Raw genomic sequence first — 16661 nt, forward strand, 5'->3', positions numbered from 1 at the left:
GCGCACTCACATCTTAAATTGTAATTAGAGAGCTGCTCTCAAAACCCTCAACTTCTGGGTGGCAACTTGGGGGAAGCCCACTGTTTTCCGTGAGTATCTCAAAGCTGCACATGGGAGGCCAGCACCCGCCTTCCAGTCCTGAACCCACTCAGTACATTCACCGAGTCACGCTTCCTATGTAGGTCGCTCATTTACCTTCTAACTGGGTCATCACAACAATAACAAGAGTTGAAATGGTCAGAAGGCAGAATGGCTGTCATCCGTGTCCACTAAAGATGGGAGGAGCATTTTTTTTATAGATTTATTTATCTTGTCTCCAGTTTGAGAATTAGACTATTCATTTAACCAAACTACTCTACTTTTTACATGTATAAAATGGGGTTAGAAAAAAATTGTTTTTACCTGACATACATTTAATGTTCAGTGAGTATTGTGTGAGGTGCTAGAATTAAAAATTAGAAAAAGAAAAATACATAGACTGCAGTCAGTTATCTCACACCTAGCTGTTGGCTATGTTGAAATGTTGAATAAAGGTTGATTAATGAAAGGAGGTCTAATCATAGAAACTATTGGTAGCTCTAAAGCAGAGGTCCACCCTCTCCGAAACAGCCCAGGAATGTTTCTCAGAGATGACACTGGACTTTGGTCTGTAAGTATTGTTAGAAATTCACCATTCAGAGATTGAAAAAGGAGAAGGTCATTCAGAAATAGCCTAGGATGGGTGAAAGGCATGAAGGTACAACTACAGAGCACATTTAGGAAACTGGGAAATTGGTGTGCATGGAATGTAGGCACAAGTGGAAGAGGGGAGGAGATGGGGTTGGGGCTGGTACTGCAAGGTAGGGTAAGGGCCAGGATTCAGAGAAGGCATGGACTTGGACATTTTACTCCCTGTTGCACGCTCAGTACAAACAGTGCCTGATTTTCAGTAGGAGTTGAATGAGTAATTGTTGAGTAAATAAATCAATAGATGAATGGATAGACAGATGGAGTAAATATTATGCTGAGGCCATTTAGTCTTTTCTTATAGACTGAGAGAAGTCATTACAAACTTTTAAACAGGATGGTGACACCAGATGTACAGCTCTCATGCAAGTGTATGGGCTGAATGATGGAGAGACTAGGCTCAGGGAGTGCTCTGAGGTAGCAAGGCAATTATCTGCCGGGACATCCTAAGGGCAGTTTTGTCCAAGATACAGCAGAGAAAGAGCTGGGGTCCAGCAGAACCAGTGGGTTGATTGGACATTGGGGGCGGGAGGGAGAGGATGAGTGGCTGAGCAGTGGGTTCAGAGTAGTGGCCCTTGAGGAATTTGAGATAGACATGTCCTGTAGGGTGCTGAAGACCCAAGTCTGCAAGTCACACGTGGAAGGTGGGGTTCAGGATACAGAAATGGGAGTCACCAGACATTTGAGGAAGAAAAAATTGAGGGTGGGGTGATGAGGGTCATTAACAATATACAGGAAGTTCCAAAGAGGAGGTAAAATAAAAGTATACTCTGAGAGTTCAGAGCAACATGAGGCAAGGGAGGAACAGGAAGAAATTCAAAGGCTATTTCTTATCCATTCACCAGGACACTTTGAGCGATGTCATTTATTGAACTTACTAAATATAAATTTTTTTTCAGTCAGTTTGGAGTGTTTCACTTATCCTAATGTCCAAACACTCTCTCTCTCTGCACGTGATATAATGTGCTGGTGTCCTTGAATTTGACTTAGTGAATACTGAGGACACAGTGATGCTCTGGTGATCACGTTGAGAATGCTGCTCTATTATTCTCTACTAGAAGCCCGATGCACGAAATTCGTGCAAGGGGCTCGGCCCTCGAAGCCAGGGCAGCTTGCCTTGGCCCTTGCAGCCCTGGCTTCGTCTGGAAGGTCATCCGGAAGGTCGTTCACCTGTCCGGTCTAATTAGCATATTATGCATTTATTATTATAGATGGTAAGATCACTTTAATCTTTCCTAGCATACCAGGTGAATACTTTGCCCCATATTCTACCTTGCAAAGTTAGACACAGGTATCCTGTTTAAGTCAGGCACACACCTAGAGAAAATAGTGAACAAACAGATTAGAACACATGATTATTTTCCAAAAAGAAGAGGAGGAAGGAAGGGTGGAGGTGGGGCCACAGCCTTAGGGATCCTGAGAGGTGAGAACACTTCTTTCTCTAATGGCATTTATCTCTTCCTCTGAGCAGCCAGGTGAGTCAGTCTTAGCTGTGAGTGGGCGTTTGCCCAGATGCCCAAGTTTGCTAGGATTGAGCACTGATTGTCAGTCTGTGCTGAGAATAGCAGGGTCTGCTTCTCCTCAGTTCCCCAGGTCATGTGACATAGCTTGGAGGGGAAGTCAGCATTTACAGGCACGCAGCCATTAGTCAGCATTCCAGCCAGCTCAGGCCCGCTGTGTGTTTCAGCGTACATGCTTTGTGGTGGTACTGAAATATCTTTTTTTTTTTTAACTGAATTTATTGGAGTGACATTGGTTGATAAAATTATATAGGTTTCAGGTATACAATTCTAAAATACATCATCTGCATGTGGTATTGTGTGTGATATCTTAATCGCTTTTATGAATGTGTTTAACGAGGCTCATTTCAAAAGTGATGTTATTTGTTTCATGTGACTACATGACTCACTCCATCCAGACGCCATGCAAACCCAGAGGAACACTGCCTTTTGCCCGCGGTGCAGGGTGAACCAGAAAGCTCCAACCCAACTGTTCGTGGCTGTGCTCTGCCTGTGTGAGCAGTGTGCGGTGCCCACAGGGGATCCGGGCTGGGGACGCTCTGTCTGGGAGCCGCAGGTCTAGTACCCAGGCTTAATTGAATAACAGCAGGGGCTGCAGCTACCAGAGATGAGATGACCAGTCAAGTTGGTTACAAGGTCAAGAAACAGCCCGAGAGGAAGCAATGTTTATGTCCCAGAGTCAGTGCAAGATCAGTTTCTGACAGTTACTGAGCTGCTGGGAAGAATTTTGCTTTATTGCAGAATGAGAGAGTGAAGTTAAGGTGAATACCTACTATGCTAGAACCCTGATATTCAGTCTGCTCAGAGCTAGCACTCACATTTTTTTAAAATGTTTATTTCCATATCTTTTACCTTTAACTTATATATCATTCATTACACTTGGGCCTAAGTAATCCTAATAGCTTATTTTAGTGAGCAACTACTATGTGTCAGACACAGTATTGAACACTACACGTGTAACCTCATTTAGTCTTCCCGGCATCTCTGTGAGGTAGTTATTGCTATTTTATTTTCCCACTTTTACACATGAAGAAGCAAAGGCTTGGTTACTTTGTTCAAAGTTAGGCAGGTATTGACTGGAAGAGAGAGAATTTGAATCCAGTACTTAGTCATTAAGTGATCTTGTTTGTTTATTGATTGATTGTTTTGAGTCAGATTTGTTGAGTTATAATTTACATAAAGTAACATTCACCCTTTTTTAAAAAAAGTTCTGTGAACCTTGAAAAATTGACACAATCATGTAACCTTTATTTCAATTAAAATGTAGATCAGAATATTTCTGTAACCTCAAAAGGTTTCTTCTTGTACCTCTATAGTCAATGCCTTGCCCTCCACATCGCCAATGGGAATCAAATTGATTTCTGCCTCTATAGTGTTGCCTTTTTCATAATATCATGATAATGGAATAATTTCGTGTTAGTCTTCTACTTCCAAATTCTTTCCCTTAGCATATGGTTTTTAGATTTTTCTATGTTGTGTGTATTAGTAGTATATCTCGTTGTCATCGCTGAGTAGTATTCCGTTGTGGGCGGTGCTGCTTTTTATTTATCCATTCCCCACCTCATGGAATGGATAAATGTGGGTTGTTTCCAGTTCTGGGTTGGTATGGGTAAAGCTGCGGTTAGCATTGGAGGACAGGTCTTTGGGTGGGCGTTGATTGTAGTAGCTATAGAATGCTAGCGAAGACACTATGCCAGGAAACTGGGGCTACTCAAATGAATAGCAGGTAGTGCTTGACTTTAAGAAGTTGACAGAGAGATGCTACATCATAAACTGGCAGCCATTTACTGAAGGCATCTGCGGCATTCTGCGGAATTAGCAATCTTTGAACTTGTGTTTAAAAGCAACACTTGGTGCTGCCCATGAGATGCAGAGTGTAGGGAGGGAGGCAGTGACAGGGCCAGGCACAGGGCAGTCACTGCCCTGTGTCATCTCTCCTCGCAGGGGCGAACTCAGTCAGTTTTAGTTTTCAATGTTTTGTCCTGACAACAACAAGCGGAACTTACTTCTTCACAAAGAATAGAATGTTAACTTTTGAAAAAGTTCATTTTGAACTTTGGAGGCTGTTTCAAATTCTTTAAACATTTTTTTCCCTCTCTGAATATTTTGGTTTCTCTTTTTCCCACTGCACGCCAGTTTTCCACATCTCTCTCTTCCTCCTCTTGGTGTTTTCCGGAGCTCCCAGAGCTAGTCTTGCTATACTAGTAGTTCTGGGTTTTCTATGTCCCCCTAAAGCTAAAATTAGAGTGTAGGTATCGCTGTTGAGCATATGAGTTGGCACTCCAACCAGGAGCTGTATTGTAGCTTTCTATTCCCTCCTAAAATAAATTCCTTCATTTGTTCCCTCACTCATTCATTCATTCAACAAGTTATTAATTACTGGTCATATATTGCCGTGCAGTTGGACATGATGCAACCATACCTGGTGGCCCTCTCTTTGAGAGTTCCTGAGAACATATTAGTAGTTCCACAATCAATCTTCAAGTGACTTCACTGTAGCCACTTTCTTACCTATTGTGTGTCGCATTGGGCCTCTGCCCATACTACTCATTTCCTCTGGACGCTACCTGCTTTAGATGGGTCCTTGGTAGAGGGCATCCTGGTTCTATTTCATCTGGTGGCCAGTCCTGCACTGCCTACAACAGAGCCCCTTTTCTTGTGGTCTGGTGTCTTGTCAAGTTAGGTTACTCTTTATTGCACTCTCAATGCAAGCTGCAATTCAAATAGACTGCATTTATCCAAGTAGGAAGCATTTTACAACCCCTGGAGTGGTACTTTAGGTTAAAATTATGGTCAATTCATTTGCCCCTACGTGAAGTGATTCCCTTACTGCCAATAACTTCAATCTTACCAAGTGCTTATTCAAAACTGTGCTTAACTCCTCATTTTTTCCCCATCTTCACGGTCTTTCCTCAGATGATCCTTCTGAGCATGCTCTATTACTGTTGTTTTAGATTCTAGAACAACAAAATCGGAGGCATCTGAACACACAACAGCCAAAGGAGGCTGCTTCTGTGGATCAAGTTAAACTAAGAGCTTTCTATTCCCTCCTAAAATAAATTCCTTTATTTTTTTTCCAAAGCAAAGGCCAGTCCTTAATGTCTAGAGTGTTCTTAGGATTAGGATCCATTCATCAATGAGCATAGCATAGTGCCCCATAGACTGTAGGTGTGTACTTTTATCTAAATTAAAGGATAAGTTAAGAATATAGGAAACTGGGGGACACTAGAATGTTCTCTGAGATTGTTGCTTTTAGGAATACTCTGGCATCGTGGAAAATATTTAGATGGCGCTAGATTTAAATCTTGCTTTTGTTCCTAAATATTAATTGTCAGAATTTAAGAAATTATTTGATATTCAGGACTCAGCATCCCGGCATCTAAAATAGTGGTAGCAGTAATTACTGCTTGAGGTTTGTGTATGGGTCAGATGAGATAATATTTTCAACATGCAGCCCGACATCCTGGGCACTCGGTTAACTTTATCATCAGGATCGTGGCTACTTCAGGGGACTGCTCACATGCTCCTGTGCCTTCACTCCTTTCTTCATGAAGATTCGATTTTACAGTTATCAACTCCATCTATGGGTGTGGAGGGACTGACGCCAGCGTCCCATCAGGAGACCTGGGTCCCTGGTCAAGCATGAGCAATGATTAGTCCCAACAGAAGTGAGCGTCATGTCCCTGATCTATGCAGTTTCCAAGTAAAATCCCTTGTTTCTCAAACTGAGTTATACTGAAAACGATCGTGCTTCCATATGTTTTAGAAGTTGTTCTGCAAATGTATTTGCTCAAGTTTTATTACCCTAATCATTTTTTTTCTAATTCTCCCCTCTTCTCTTTATGAAGCCTTTGGCTTTTGAACTTAAAAAGGATAATAATAAACCACATAAATAAATTACATGGAGAATGCCAGAGTAGAATTACAGAGCTTACTGATAGCGTATTCCGTGTTTTCCTTCTGTTAAAAAAACACACCTTTGAAACGCAGTTTGCCTTTCCTTCTAAGCAAAACTATTTGCACCGTCATGATTTTTATGTCCTCCATCTCACTCTAAATGTCGCACTTTTTTTTCACTCTATGGCACTGTTTTAGGTGTGATTCAACTGGGTTGAGTTTCTGACACCAACTGAAGCTGCTTAGCTCACTGTCCATCCTCTGAATCCTGCTGTCTCCCTGTTTCTTCTTTCAGTGTAAGGGCACTTTTTTGCCCAAAGCATGTTGAAACCATACACCCATGGGTTGCAGGCACTCCGAGGCTTTCCCACTTTGTGAAAGGGGCCACAGCACTCAGGGAACACAGGCCTTGGGAGAAACTTGACCCTTAATGATCGCCGATCACCTGTTTGGCTGGAGCGGAGTCCTGCGCTCTGCTAGCCTGCTGTCCTTCTGCAGGCATTGTCGTTGTCATTGTCATTTTCAGAGCCACACCCACCTGTTTGTCCCGCTCACCAGCCATTGCCTTGCCTGCCATGCCCTGTCCCACACTGCTTGGCAGCTGTTATTTCACGGCCGGGGGCAGAGCTAGGAATCCCCTTTGAATTCACCTGCCGGGCTGGGTCTGGGCCGTCGCCAAGGCTCCGGAGAAGGAACGCACGGGCCTTGGGTAGCCTGCCACATGCTGTCAGGGGTGTCACGTTCTCCTGGGTCCCAGTGTAACCCGAAATGCCACTGCGAAGCTTTTATGCCTCAGACAAGTACAATGCTTTGATCATCTGAGAGTTTGCGTAATTTAAGAATTTATAAGAACACGTGTCCAGGAGTTTTGATCCAGGCAATAGAATGATAACGTCTAGGACTTAGTGAATAAAAATGGAGGCTCCTAAAAGTTACTACATTGACACCCTTGTTAAAGCTTTGAACTTTTTCAGAGAAAAAAATTACAAATCTGATAAACCTCATGTGAGAGACTGGATGGTATCTGTCTACATATTTTTACAGAAAAGATGTGGCCCACATATGTAGCAGGCTTCTTCCAAACTTTCTTCCTTCACTCGGTTGTCCTGTCACTTGAAATGCTCATTTTCTCTCTCCACAAACACTGTTGACTCTCAGGCACAATTCAGCACCCATCCCTTCCCTGAAAGTCAGATCAGTTCTCCTTCAGAGTAGGATGAGGAGTTGTCGGCTCAGTCTAGATCAGCGGGGCGATTGTCAGGCTTTGCCACTTACTAATTAAGTGACTTTGAGAAAGCCACTTGAGCCCCAGTTCTCATTGCCTTCATTTTGGGAGTGGTATTGTCTCTCATTTGTAGGGTTGTTACAAAGATCAGAGCAGATAATCCATAAAAGTGTTGGGTAGACGTTCACGATAGAGAAATATATGGCAGTATTTCCTCTCTGTGGCCTTTGGATATACAATTACAGAAAAACTCACTAATATAAATTGGGAAATATATAATGGAGAGCTAGCAGTGAAAACCCAGTCATTGCTTCGTGTTCTCTATAGTTCATCCCTCAACAATCCTATAAAATATTTTGATTTTATAGATGAGGAAGCTGAAGCAGAGGGAACTTACTTATATCACCTGTTTAAGAACACTCAGCTGTTAGGTGGTAAAGCCAGGATTTACCCCAGACTTTCTCTGGAGCTTCTAAACCATGAAATAGTCTGACCTTTCACGATGGGCTGGGTGATGGAGGCTATGTGGTTCATTCATTTGACCTTTTTTTCTCCCTAAGTCTACTAAAAATACTCCCTCACCAGTGTCTCTGCATCTTATTGTCCCATGCACATAGGGCTTGCTGGTTCGATTCCCAGTCTGGACACATGCCCAGGTTGTGGGTTCCATCCTGATGGGGGGCATGCAGGAGGCAGCTGATCGCTGTTTTGCTCCCACATTGATCTCTCTCTCCCCCCTCCCCCCCTCTTTCTCTCTCTTTAAAAATCAATAAAACATCTTTAAAAAAATAATAGCACAGGGCCACATATGTTTAACTAACATTTTCTCCTGTACACTGGAACTTTTGGCGCCCAGTTCAGTTACCAGAAGTGTCCCCAGGATTGATAGTACTGAGCACGAAAGTTGAGGGAGATGTCAATCCACTGCCTGCCTTTGCAAATTACAGGCAGCGTTTCTGAAATGGAGCAGAGTCGCTAATCTTAGATTGCCTATTTTGAGTCATGACTTCCTATGACAAAGCAGGAGTTACGTGGTAGGAGAATTCTAATATCCAGAATGGAGACCCAAAATATACACAGAGGCACCACAATTAAAAATTAATGTTGGAGAGCGCTTCTAGGTGCTAGATGGGATGCTGATTCGTGAATGGCTTAATAAAGATCTTCAAAATAAAAAAAAATTAACGTTAGGCCCTGGCCAGGTGGCTCAGGAGGATAGAGCATTGTCCTGACATGGCAAGATTGCGGATTCAATCCCTGGTCAGGGCACATACAAGAAGCAACCAATGAATGCAGAAATACGTGCAACAACAAAATGATGTTTCTCTTTCTCTCCCACCCCCTCCCCCCCTTTCTCTCTCTCCAAAAATCAATTAAGAAAAATAAAGTTAGTCCTTGGATTCTCTAGGGACAAAGAGAAGCCAGCCATTGAATAGCTTTTTTGAAGACAAGCATTAGTTACTATTTAATAGTAGGTTTGAATAATCCATTGTTTAAGTCTTCTTGTCACACACACACACACACACACACACACACACACACACACATATACTAGTGTGTATATGTGCCTAGTATACGAGATTAGTGCACGGGGAGGGAGAGTGTCCCTCAGCCTGTCCTGCCTCCACCCTTTCCAATCTGGGACCCCTCAGGGGATGTCCGACTGCCGGTTTAGTGGGATCAGGCCTAAACTGGCATTTGGACATCCCTCTCACAATCCAGGACCACTGGCTCCTAACTGCTCACCTGCCTGCCTACCTGATTGCCCCAACCACTCTGCCTGCTGGCCTGATTGCCCTCAACTGTCCCCCCTGCTGGTCTGATCGCCCCCAACTGCCCCCTGCCAGCCTGCTTACCCCCAACTGCCTCCCCCACTGGCCTGCTCGCCCCCAACTGCCCCCCCCCGCCCCCAACTGCCCCCCCCCCACCAGCCTGATCACCCCCAAGTGCCCTCCCCTCCTGGCCTGATCACCGCAACCTCCTCTGCCTTGGCCCCGCCACCATGGCTTTGTCCAGTAGGACATCCGGAAGGTCTCCTGGAAGAGCTCCAGGTCTAATTAGCATATTACCCTTTTATTAGTATAGAAGATAAACATATATGTGTGCGTATGTGTATATTTCAAAACTTATTTTCCCCAGCTCTCAGAATTTACATATTACATATTAGCTGCTTTTATATTAAAGCTTGTTTTTAATTTAAAGTATCACCCTTGCAAAATTGTAATTGTCAACAAGTAGAGAATAGGATAGTGTGACACAAGGTGCAGATTTTCTCCGGAAGCAGCCTGTGCTGATTGATGAAGCTGATCTGTACAAGGGCTGTGGCTTTCAGATCTCTCACAGAAACTAAAGAAAGATGTGAGAGAAGTCACTTTGGGTTTGTTTTGCTGTCTTACAAGAAACACCATACAAACATCTCTGCCACTTCTAAACATTTCTCTAAATATGATAACTTCCAGAAAACAAAACCACAATTGACCATTTTTTTCTCTAATGGGTTTTCTATTTTTAACATAAAAATGGAGAGAGAAGTATTAGTTGCTTTAGAATACTTCGCATTTAAGATGAGATATCCCAGGTGGTACAAAAGAGAGAGTTTGGATGTAATAGAAACTACTTAGAACTGACTGACATCAAGCATGCATTCATAAATGCACTCATATTTATGTCCAATCAAGTGGCCAAAAAGTCAGGTCAGGCATCCTGTTGCTTCTGCAATGCCCTTAAAATCCCTGATCATCCAAGTCCAAATGCAACCTTCTTAGATAACATCAGAGGCTCCTGGTCATGTAGAGAAGGGTGTGTATTTAGAGGAGGGTATCTAAGCTAAGGAATGCAGAAACTGAATAGTCAAAAGAAACTTTCATGCATGGACCAAGCCTCTAGTAGGTGATCAATACATTTGTATCCAGAAGAGTGAGCGCACTCCGGAAGTTATTTGCTGTGTTGCTAATAGTGGCAGATCATTTTGATGACACCATGAAAGTGGAAGGAGGAGGGGCAATGGGGATTAAAGGGTAAGATGTACTGCTACTTTAAAAGTATGCACGCCTGGCCCCTCCAGGTCCCTCCCCGTGCTCCAGGCACCTGCTGGCAGCTGGGGGAGCTCAGTTCCAGGCGGGCCTCCCAGCTGACTGCGCTGTTTCAGGTAACCCCGTGTTTGCTGTGCCGGATTCCATAGTGGGCAGCCAAAGCTTCCTGGCAGCCCTTCTGCCGTTGCAGCCTATTTGGTAGAAGTAATGAGGGTCACTGTGGTGTTGCCAGGCAACGAGGGACTGGGGTCCTGTGAAGAGCATTTGTTGCACTGAGGGGACCGGTTGAGATGCAATAAAGAAATGGTAACTGGGCTTATTTGTCAATACAGTTACTTACACAGTATTAGGAGGTCCGTATTTAACCTGTCCATACGTAGTCAGAGGAGGAAACAGGAGTGTAAGCATTTGCTAAATGCTAAGGCCCGGGACAGACAGATGGCATTGGGCTGCTAAGCTGCTTTGCTGGGAGCTTAAAGTTGCTGCATGTGCGGGGCTAACGGGGAAAGGCCACGAGCACTTTGCAGGCTTCATTCTGGCATGAGCAAGTCAGCTCTGTGTTCCAGCACGGGGTGCGGTGCGCAGAGCAAACCCACCCGGCTCTTCACCTGGTGCAGCAGGTAGTGCTGGGTCTTGGGTGGAGAGTAACCATCTGGGTTTATTGTGGTGAAAACATAATAAAGATAGATGCCTGTGTATATATTTATAAGTCTGGTTGCCCTATGGGCTTGAGAGTGCCTGATGTGCTCAGCAAAATGAGGATATTGGCCCAAAGAATGAGTATTTGCCAAAAGGAAGTCCTTCCCAGTGTTTGTTGGTTTAGAAAGCTCAGTGGTGGTTCTTGTCACGGGCTCCAAGTCCTCTTTCTCAGGAAGAACTCAAGTTCTACTGATGCGGCTGTCACCTGACACTCTGCTTCTGGTTCCCAGACACCAGCTGCTCCCCATGCCTTGCCCATCTCCCAGGACGTCCGTGGTGTTACCTCGGGGTGAAACCGCCTCTGCATTTTCCCGAAAAAGCAGGATCTCCAGGCTCCTTACTGCGCCCGGCGTTGGTGTGTTGCTGCGAGTGACGTTGGCCTCCTGACTTACGTGGGGATGCTCGGTCCGGACGAGGATGCTTTTCTGTAAACATGAATGGCCTGGCTCTCTCCCTGAGCTGGGGCCTCTTGTTGCGCATCACGGAGACCTTGATCGTGGCCTATTTTGCGCTCATCTCCTGGGCTGACTCGCAGGGCCTCTTCCCGAAGCTGGAGAACGTGGGAGCCTTCAAGACCGTGTCCATCGTGCCAACCCACGCCACGTGCGGACTCCCAGACCACAGCACGTTTTGCCATAGCTCTGCGGTCGCCGAAAGTCTCCAGTCCTGCACCCAGAGGCTTTGCGTTCAGGATTGCCCCCACAGATCTGCACCCCCAGCCTACACAGCCCTCTTCTCCACAGGCCTGGGGGGCTGCGTGGCTGCAGACACGCAGGATCTGCGCCCTGACTCCCCTCAAAATTCCACGAGTTTTATGTTCGGAAATCACACGAGCTGCGTTTCTTCTCCTCCTCCTCCGAGGCTGGCGGCATCATTTACGTTGGCTGTGTGGTTGAAACCCGAGCGGGAAGGTGTAATGTAAGTAGTCGAGTGAGTGTACGCTTTCCTGGGAGCCTGAAAAATCAATTGTAGCCAAGATGCTTACAACTGGAATTCCAGACCAGAAAGGAAGGCTCCATCTGTGAAACCCAGGCCTTTGAAGCTCAACTCAGATGGTAGTCTTTTCTACTCCAGAGTACACTGCAAACATTTCCCCTAAATTTAACAAGTGCTGTCTCCTTTCTATAATGAAGTGAGGCCTCCGAAAAGCATATGTTAAAATGGTTCATTGCAGGCAGTCATGTTTACACACCTGACTCCTGGGTTTCCTGGTAGTTCATTTAGCTCCACCTTTGTCTTAGCCGTCAGAGCAGATTCAGGCTCAGTGAGTTTTAGGACATGGGGGCTGGTAGTACAAAGAATTGATATTTTCAAAGTTTTAGTCGAAGTTTGCATAAGTAATCTGCTCCTACCAGAGTATGAACTTGTCATTAGGCAGGTAGCTCTCTGAGAGCTTAGTGCTTCAGACATCTGTGTGTGTTTCCGGTATCTTGGCTTTCCCAAGAGAAGTTTGTTTGACTCATGGGAAATGCCCAGTGTTAGGAGTTGAATAAAGGAATAATCCTCCATCCTTGAAAAAGGCATAACTTTTGGCCCTTTACCTTGTGGTGTTCTCATCTCTTAGGAAATATGTAGGGAAGCATGAAAGATTCTCAAAGCTATTATGTTGTGGATCCCAGTAGAGATGCCTTCAGTGAGTTTGGAGTGGGGCTTCCTTAACCTCCTGTCTTATCAGTTCATATGATCACATGCTTTTCATTCTGTAATAGTCTCTAAAACTGACATCTAAGGTGTTTTCCTCAGTGTCTAGAGCCAGTCTGGAAATTGGAATAAGTAGGACAGTCTGGAGGCCTGTTATCTTTTGTCTTCCCATAGGACAGTGGTTCTCAACCTTCTGGCCCTTTAAATACAGTTCCTCATGTTGTGACCCAACCATAAAATTATTTCATTGCTATTTCATAACTGTAATGTTGCTACTGTTATGAATCATAATGTAAATATCTGATATGCAGGATGGTCTTAGGCGACCCCTGTGAAAGGGTCGTTCGACCGCCAAAGGGGTCGCGACCCACAGGTTGAGAACCGCTGCTGTTTTTAGGGCCTTTGTCTCTTCCCCATGTGACCTTTTCATTGTGTGAGACTGTTGGCCAAATATCTAAAAACTTGGGAAATAAACCAGATTAAGTCTTACAGTCTCGTAAACAAATAGGCTTTAGATGTCTTGGGTGTTTGGTTTTAATTTGCCAAGTGAGTTGGCATATTTTCATTAAAAAAAATTTGGGAGTGAAAATCATCAGAAACCATCATCTCAATTTCTGTGTCACCCTAAAAGAAAACCCTGCTTTCTTACTGTTTGAAATGTCAGTAAGTCCAGACAACTCCATTTATGTAACTAGAGTGCCATCTTTAAAAACGATCTCTTGACAAGTATGAGTAGGACAAAGTATTTTTTTTCCAAAGGATATATCTGTACCAAACCCATTCCTATTGGCATCACTTTTGTATAAATAAGACAGAGGAGTATTTATAGAGGCCATAGCACATGGCTTACAGTTTTGGGAGTTCTATGCATCAAGGTCATTTCCATTCTCAAAATGAAAATACTTATGGGAATTGGGGAAATTTCGGAGTGGTTGCACTAGATAAGTAAAACAAACAAAACTCGGATTATCCAATTATTGTTTATCCAGGAGCAGAATAAATCCAGTTCCTAAATATTTTGCTACCTGCCTTCCTCTCACATTCATTATCTACTAAAGCTAGTATGTTTACAAGCAAACAAAATAGCAAGGAAGATAATAACATATTAAGAAATGCATTTTTAGTAAGCTTGGGGAAATAAACCTGCATTTGGTAAATTCATCTTTGAGTAATGGTCAAATGCTAACATGTAGATTGAAACTCAAGAAAAAGGAATAGAGGCAGTTTTTTTCTTAGATTGTTTAAGACCTGGAATTATAGAATAAAGAGAGACTTTCATTTCCAGTGACTTAAAAATAACCACCCAGTGAAGGGTTAAATCATAGTAGAATTTCTATAAAACCTTATTTCTACTTTATATAAAACATTTATATCAACTTAATCTATTTGCCCAAAATATATATTTACTCTCTTAACTTTATCACCAAATATATGTACAAAATATTATAAAATAATGGCAGTAAAGCCGAAACCGGTTTGGCTCAGTGGATAGAGCGTTGGCCTGCGGACTGAAAGGTCCCAGGTTCGATTCCGGTCAAGGGCATGTACCTGGGTTGCAGGCATATCCCCAGTAGGAGATGTGCAGGAGGCAGCTGATCGATGTTTCTCTCTCATCGATGTTTCTAACTCTCTATCTCTCTCCCTTCCTCTCTGTAAAAAATCAATAAAATATATTAAAAAAATAATGGCAGTAAAATAGTGACTATTAAGTGTTCTCTAAGCTTACTCTTATGTCTAAACTCTAGGAAATAATAAATGCAAGTGAGAAGGAATAGTTTGTGAAAAGTGTGCTATTTAAGGAATGTTTTAAAACATCTGTAGCAATAATTCTTGGTTGGCCCAATCTTTCAGTTGCCCCTTCAATCTTTGACATATCTCAGAAAACTCACGATATTAAGGGAAGACAGATTGATTAGTGTTATTAGAGAGGGAGGACCATGTGTTAATTGAGCTCAAAGGAAGGCCCCTTCTACAGTCTTGACCTGGGAGGGCTCAGGCATAAGGATGGAGATGTCCGGGCGAGTGGGAGGCAGCTGCATGAAGAAAGGGACCCAGACTCTTCCAATACCTGATGGAATTCTCCTACCTGGGTGTACCACCTTCTTGAGTTCTCATCTGTGAGATGCAAGCTGTCAACAGCTAGTCATTCCAGGAGATGATGACGGCTACTGTCAGTGACATTGCTCTTTATTTATTTATTTTTAAATGCATTTTTATTGATTACAGAGAGGAAGGGAGAGGGAGAGAGGAATAGAAACATCAATGATGAGAGAGAATCATTGATCGGTGGCCTCCTACAAGCTCCCTATTGGGAATTGAGCCCACAACACGGGCATATGCCCTGACCAGGAATCAAACTGTGACTTCCTGGTTCATAGTTTGAAGCTCAAACACTGAGCCACCCTGGCCAGGTGTGATATTGCTGTTTAAACAGCAGATCTTTGGGAATAATCCACTTAGAAGGCAACTAGCAAGCATTCATAATCTGTTTTCTGCTAAAAAGTTGACTTGCTGAGGTTGAAATATGATAGAGAGGAATGGGGCTTAAGTGGACCCAGAATGGCCAGAAATACACAGTGATATAATTAATGTAAAAAATTTTATATTGAACATAAGCCAATATAAAGAATAACAAAGGTAAAATATAAAAATGCCAAAACCTATTTAAAGGGATGGGAAAAGAATATCACTGTGATTAGGATAGAAGTGATTTAAAAATAATAATAATTTGATAACCGGCCTGAATGAAGACTAGATATTTTCTGAAAATTCTTTTTATCAGAATATTATTTAACTATGTTCTCCAAATATTGGATGATCCGTCATCCAAGATCAGTGCCACGGGCTGTGTGGTCAGGGTCAGCCGGCCAGTCATCTTACAGACACCAGCTTTGGCTTCTGGCCGGTGGCCAACAAGGAGGTAAAGACTATAGTGGTCAGTTCTCCATTTCACCGTGGGAATTAAACAGAGCTGTTTAGCCTGGCATCAACCTATGAACCAGGAGGTCACAGTTCAATTCCCGGTCAGGGCACATGCCCGGGGTGCGGGCTTGATCCCCAGTAGCACAAGGCAGCCGATCAATGATTCTCTCTCATCATTGATGTTTCTTTCTCTCTCTCCTTCTTCCTTCCTCTCTGAAATTAATGAAAATACATTAAAAATAAATGGAGCTGTTTAGAGCCCTCTATGGATAGTAAATTTTCTTTACATTAAGAAAAAGAAAAGATGTGCACTGGTGACTCAATACCCAGGAGATGATTGTGCTGCTGCTTATAAAAGAAATAGCAGAGGAACTAATGAACCCAGCAGCTGAATGTTAGTTTTTGCGGGATGATTCAGCCACTTCTGTTTGCACCATGAATGTCTAATAAAGGGTGCTGAGGTTCTAAGGGATATATTATCAGTAAGAACTCCATTTTTTTAATTGAAATGAGAGGGCTTCTTATTCGGAATGAAGCTTGCTCTGAAAATGTGCGATGCCTTCGCCTGTCTTTTGGACGGATGCTGACCTTTTTTCTCTCCGGTTGCTTCCCAAGGTGTATTATAGAGAAGATGGCGCACGGGCAGATTGTGTTCAAACTTACAGTATCGGAGAAAGAAACCACGTTTTATTATCGCACAGTAAATGGTTTGCAGCCTCCAATAAAAGTAATGACACTGGGGAGAATTCTTGTGAAGAAATGGATCCATCTGAGTGTGCAGGTGAGTAAAATAAAACATATTTAACATTTGGTTAAACATACCAATCTGTCTTCCTTTCTTTCCTTTCAATGGCATCTTCCCCACAGGATCTGAAGCTGGTTCTTTTTAGCTTTCAAGCATGTGCAAATGACTACTCAAGAGAATCGGTATTTAAATGACCTAATGATGCATCTCTTGATAGACCAGCATTGTCCCCTCAAAATTGCTGGGAAAACTCC

At 43.3% G+C, this 16661-nt stretch overlaps 1 protein-coding gene across 1 annotated transcript in view; it reads left to right on the top strand.

The window, feature by feature from the left end:
- The first annotated feature begins 11532 nt into the window (after window positions 1–11532).
- USH2A (usherin) overlaps window positions 11533–16661 on the top strand; it is a 396481-nt gene continuing 391352 nt past the window's right edge. Inside the window, exons 1-2 of the mRNA XM_036354768.1 lie at window positions 11533–12017; window positions 16278–16443. Coding sequence (XP_036210661.1) covers window positions 11533–12017; window positions 16278–16443 — 651 coding nt within the window. The remainder of the gene's footprint in view (window positions 12018–16277; window positions 16444–16661) is intronic.

The sequence above is a fragment of the Myotis myotis genome, unplaced genomic scaffold, assembly GCF_014108235.1.
Source record: "Myotis myotis isolate mMyoMyo1 unplaced genomic scaffold, mMyoMyo1.p scaffold_m19_p_21, whole genome shotgun sequence".
Taxonomy (NCBI): domain Eukaryota; kingdom Metazoa; phylum Chordata; class Mammalia; order Chiroptera; family Vespertilionidae; genus Myotis; species Myotis myotis.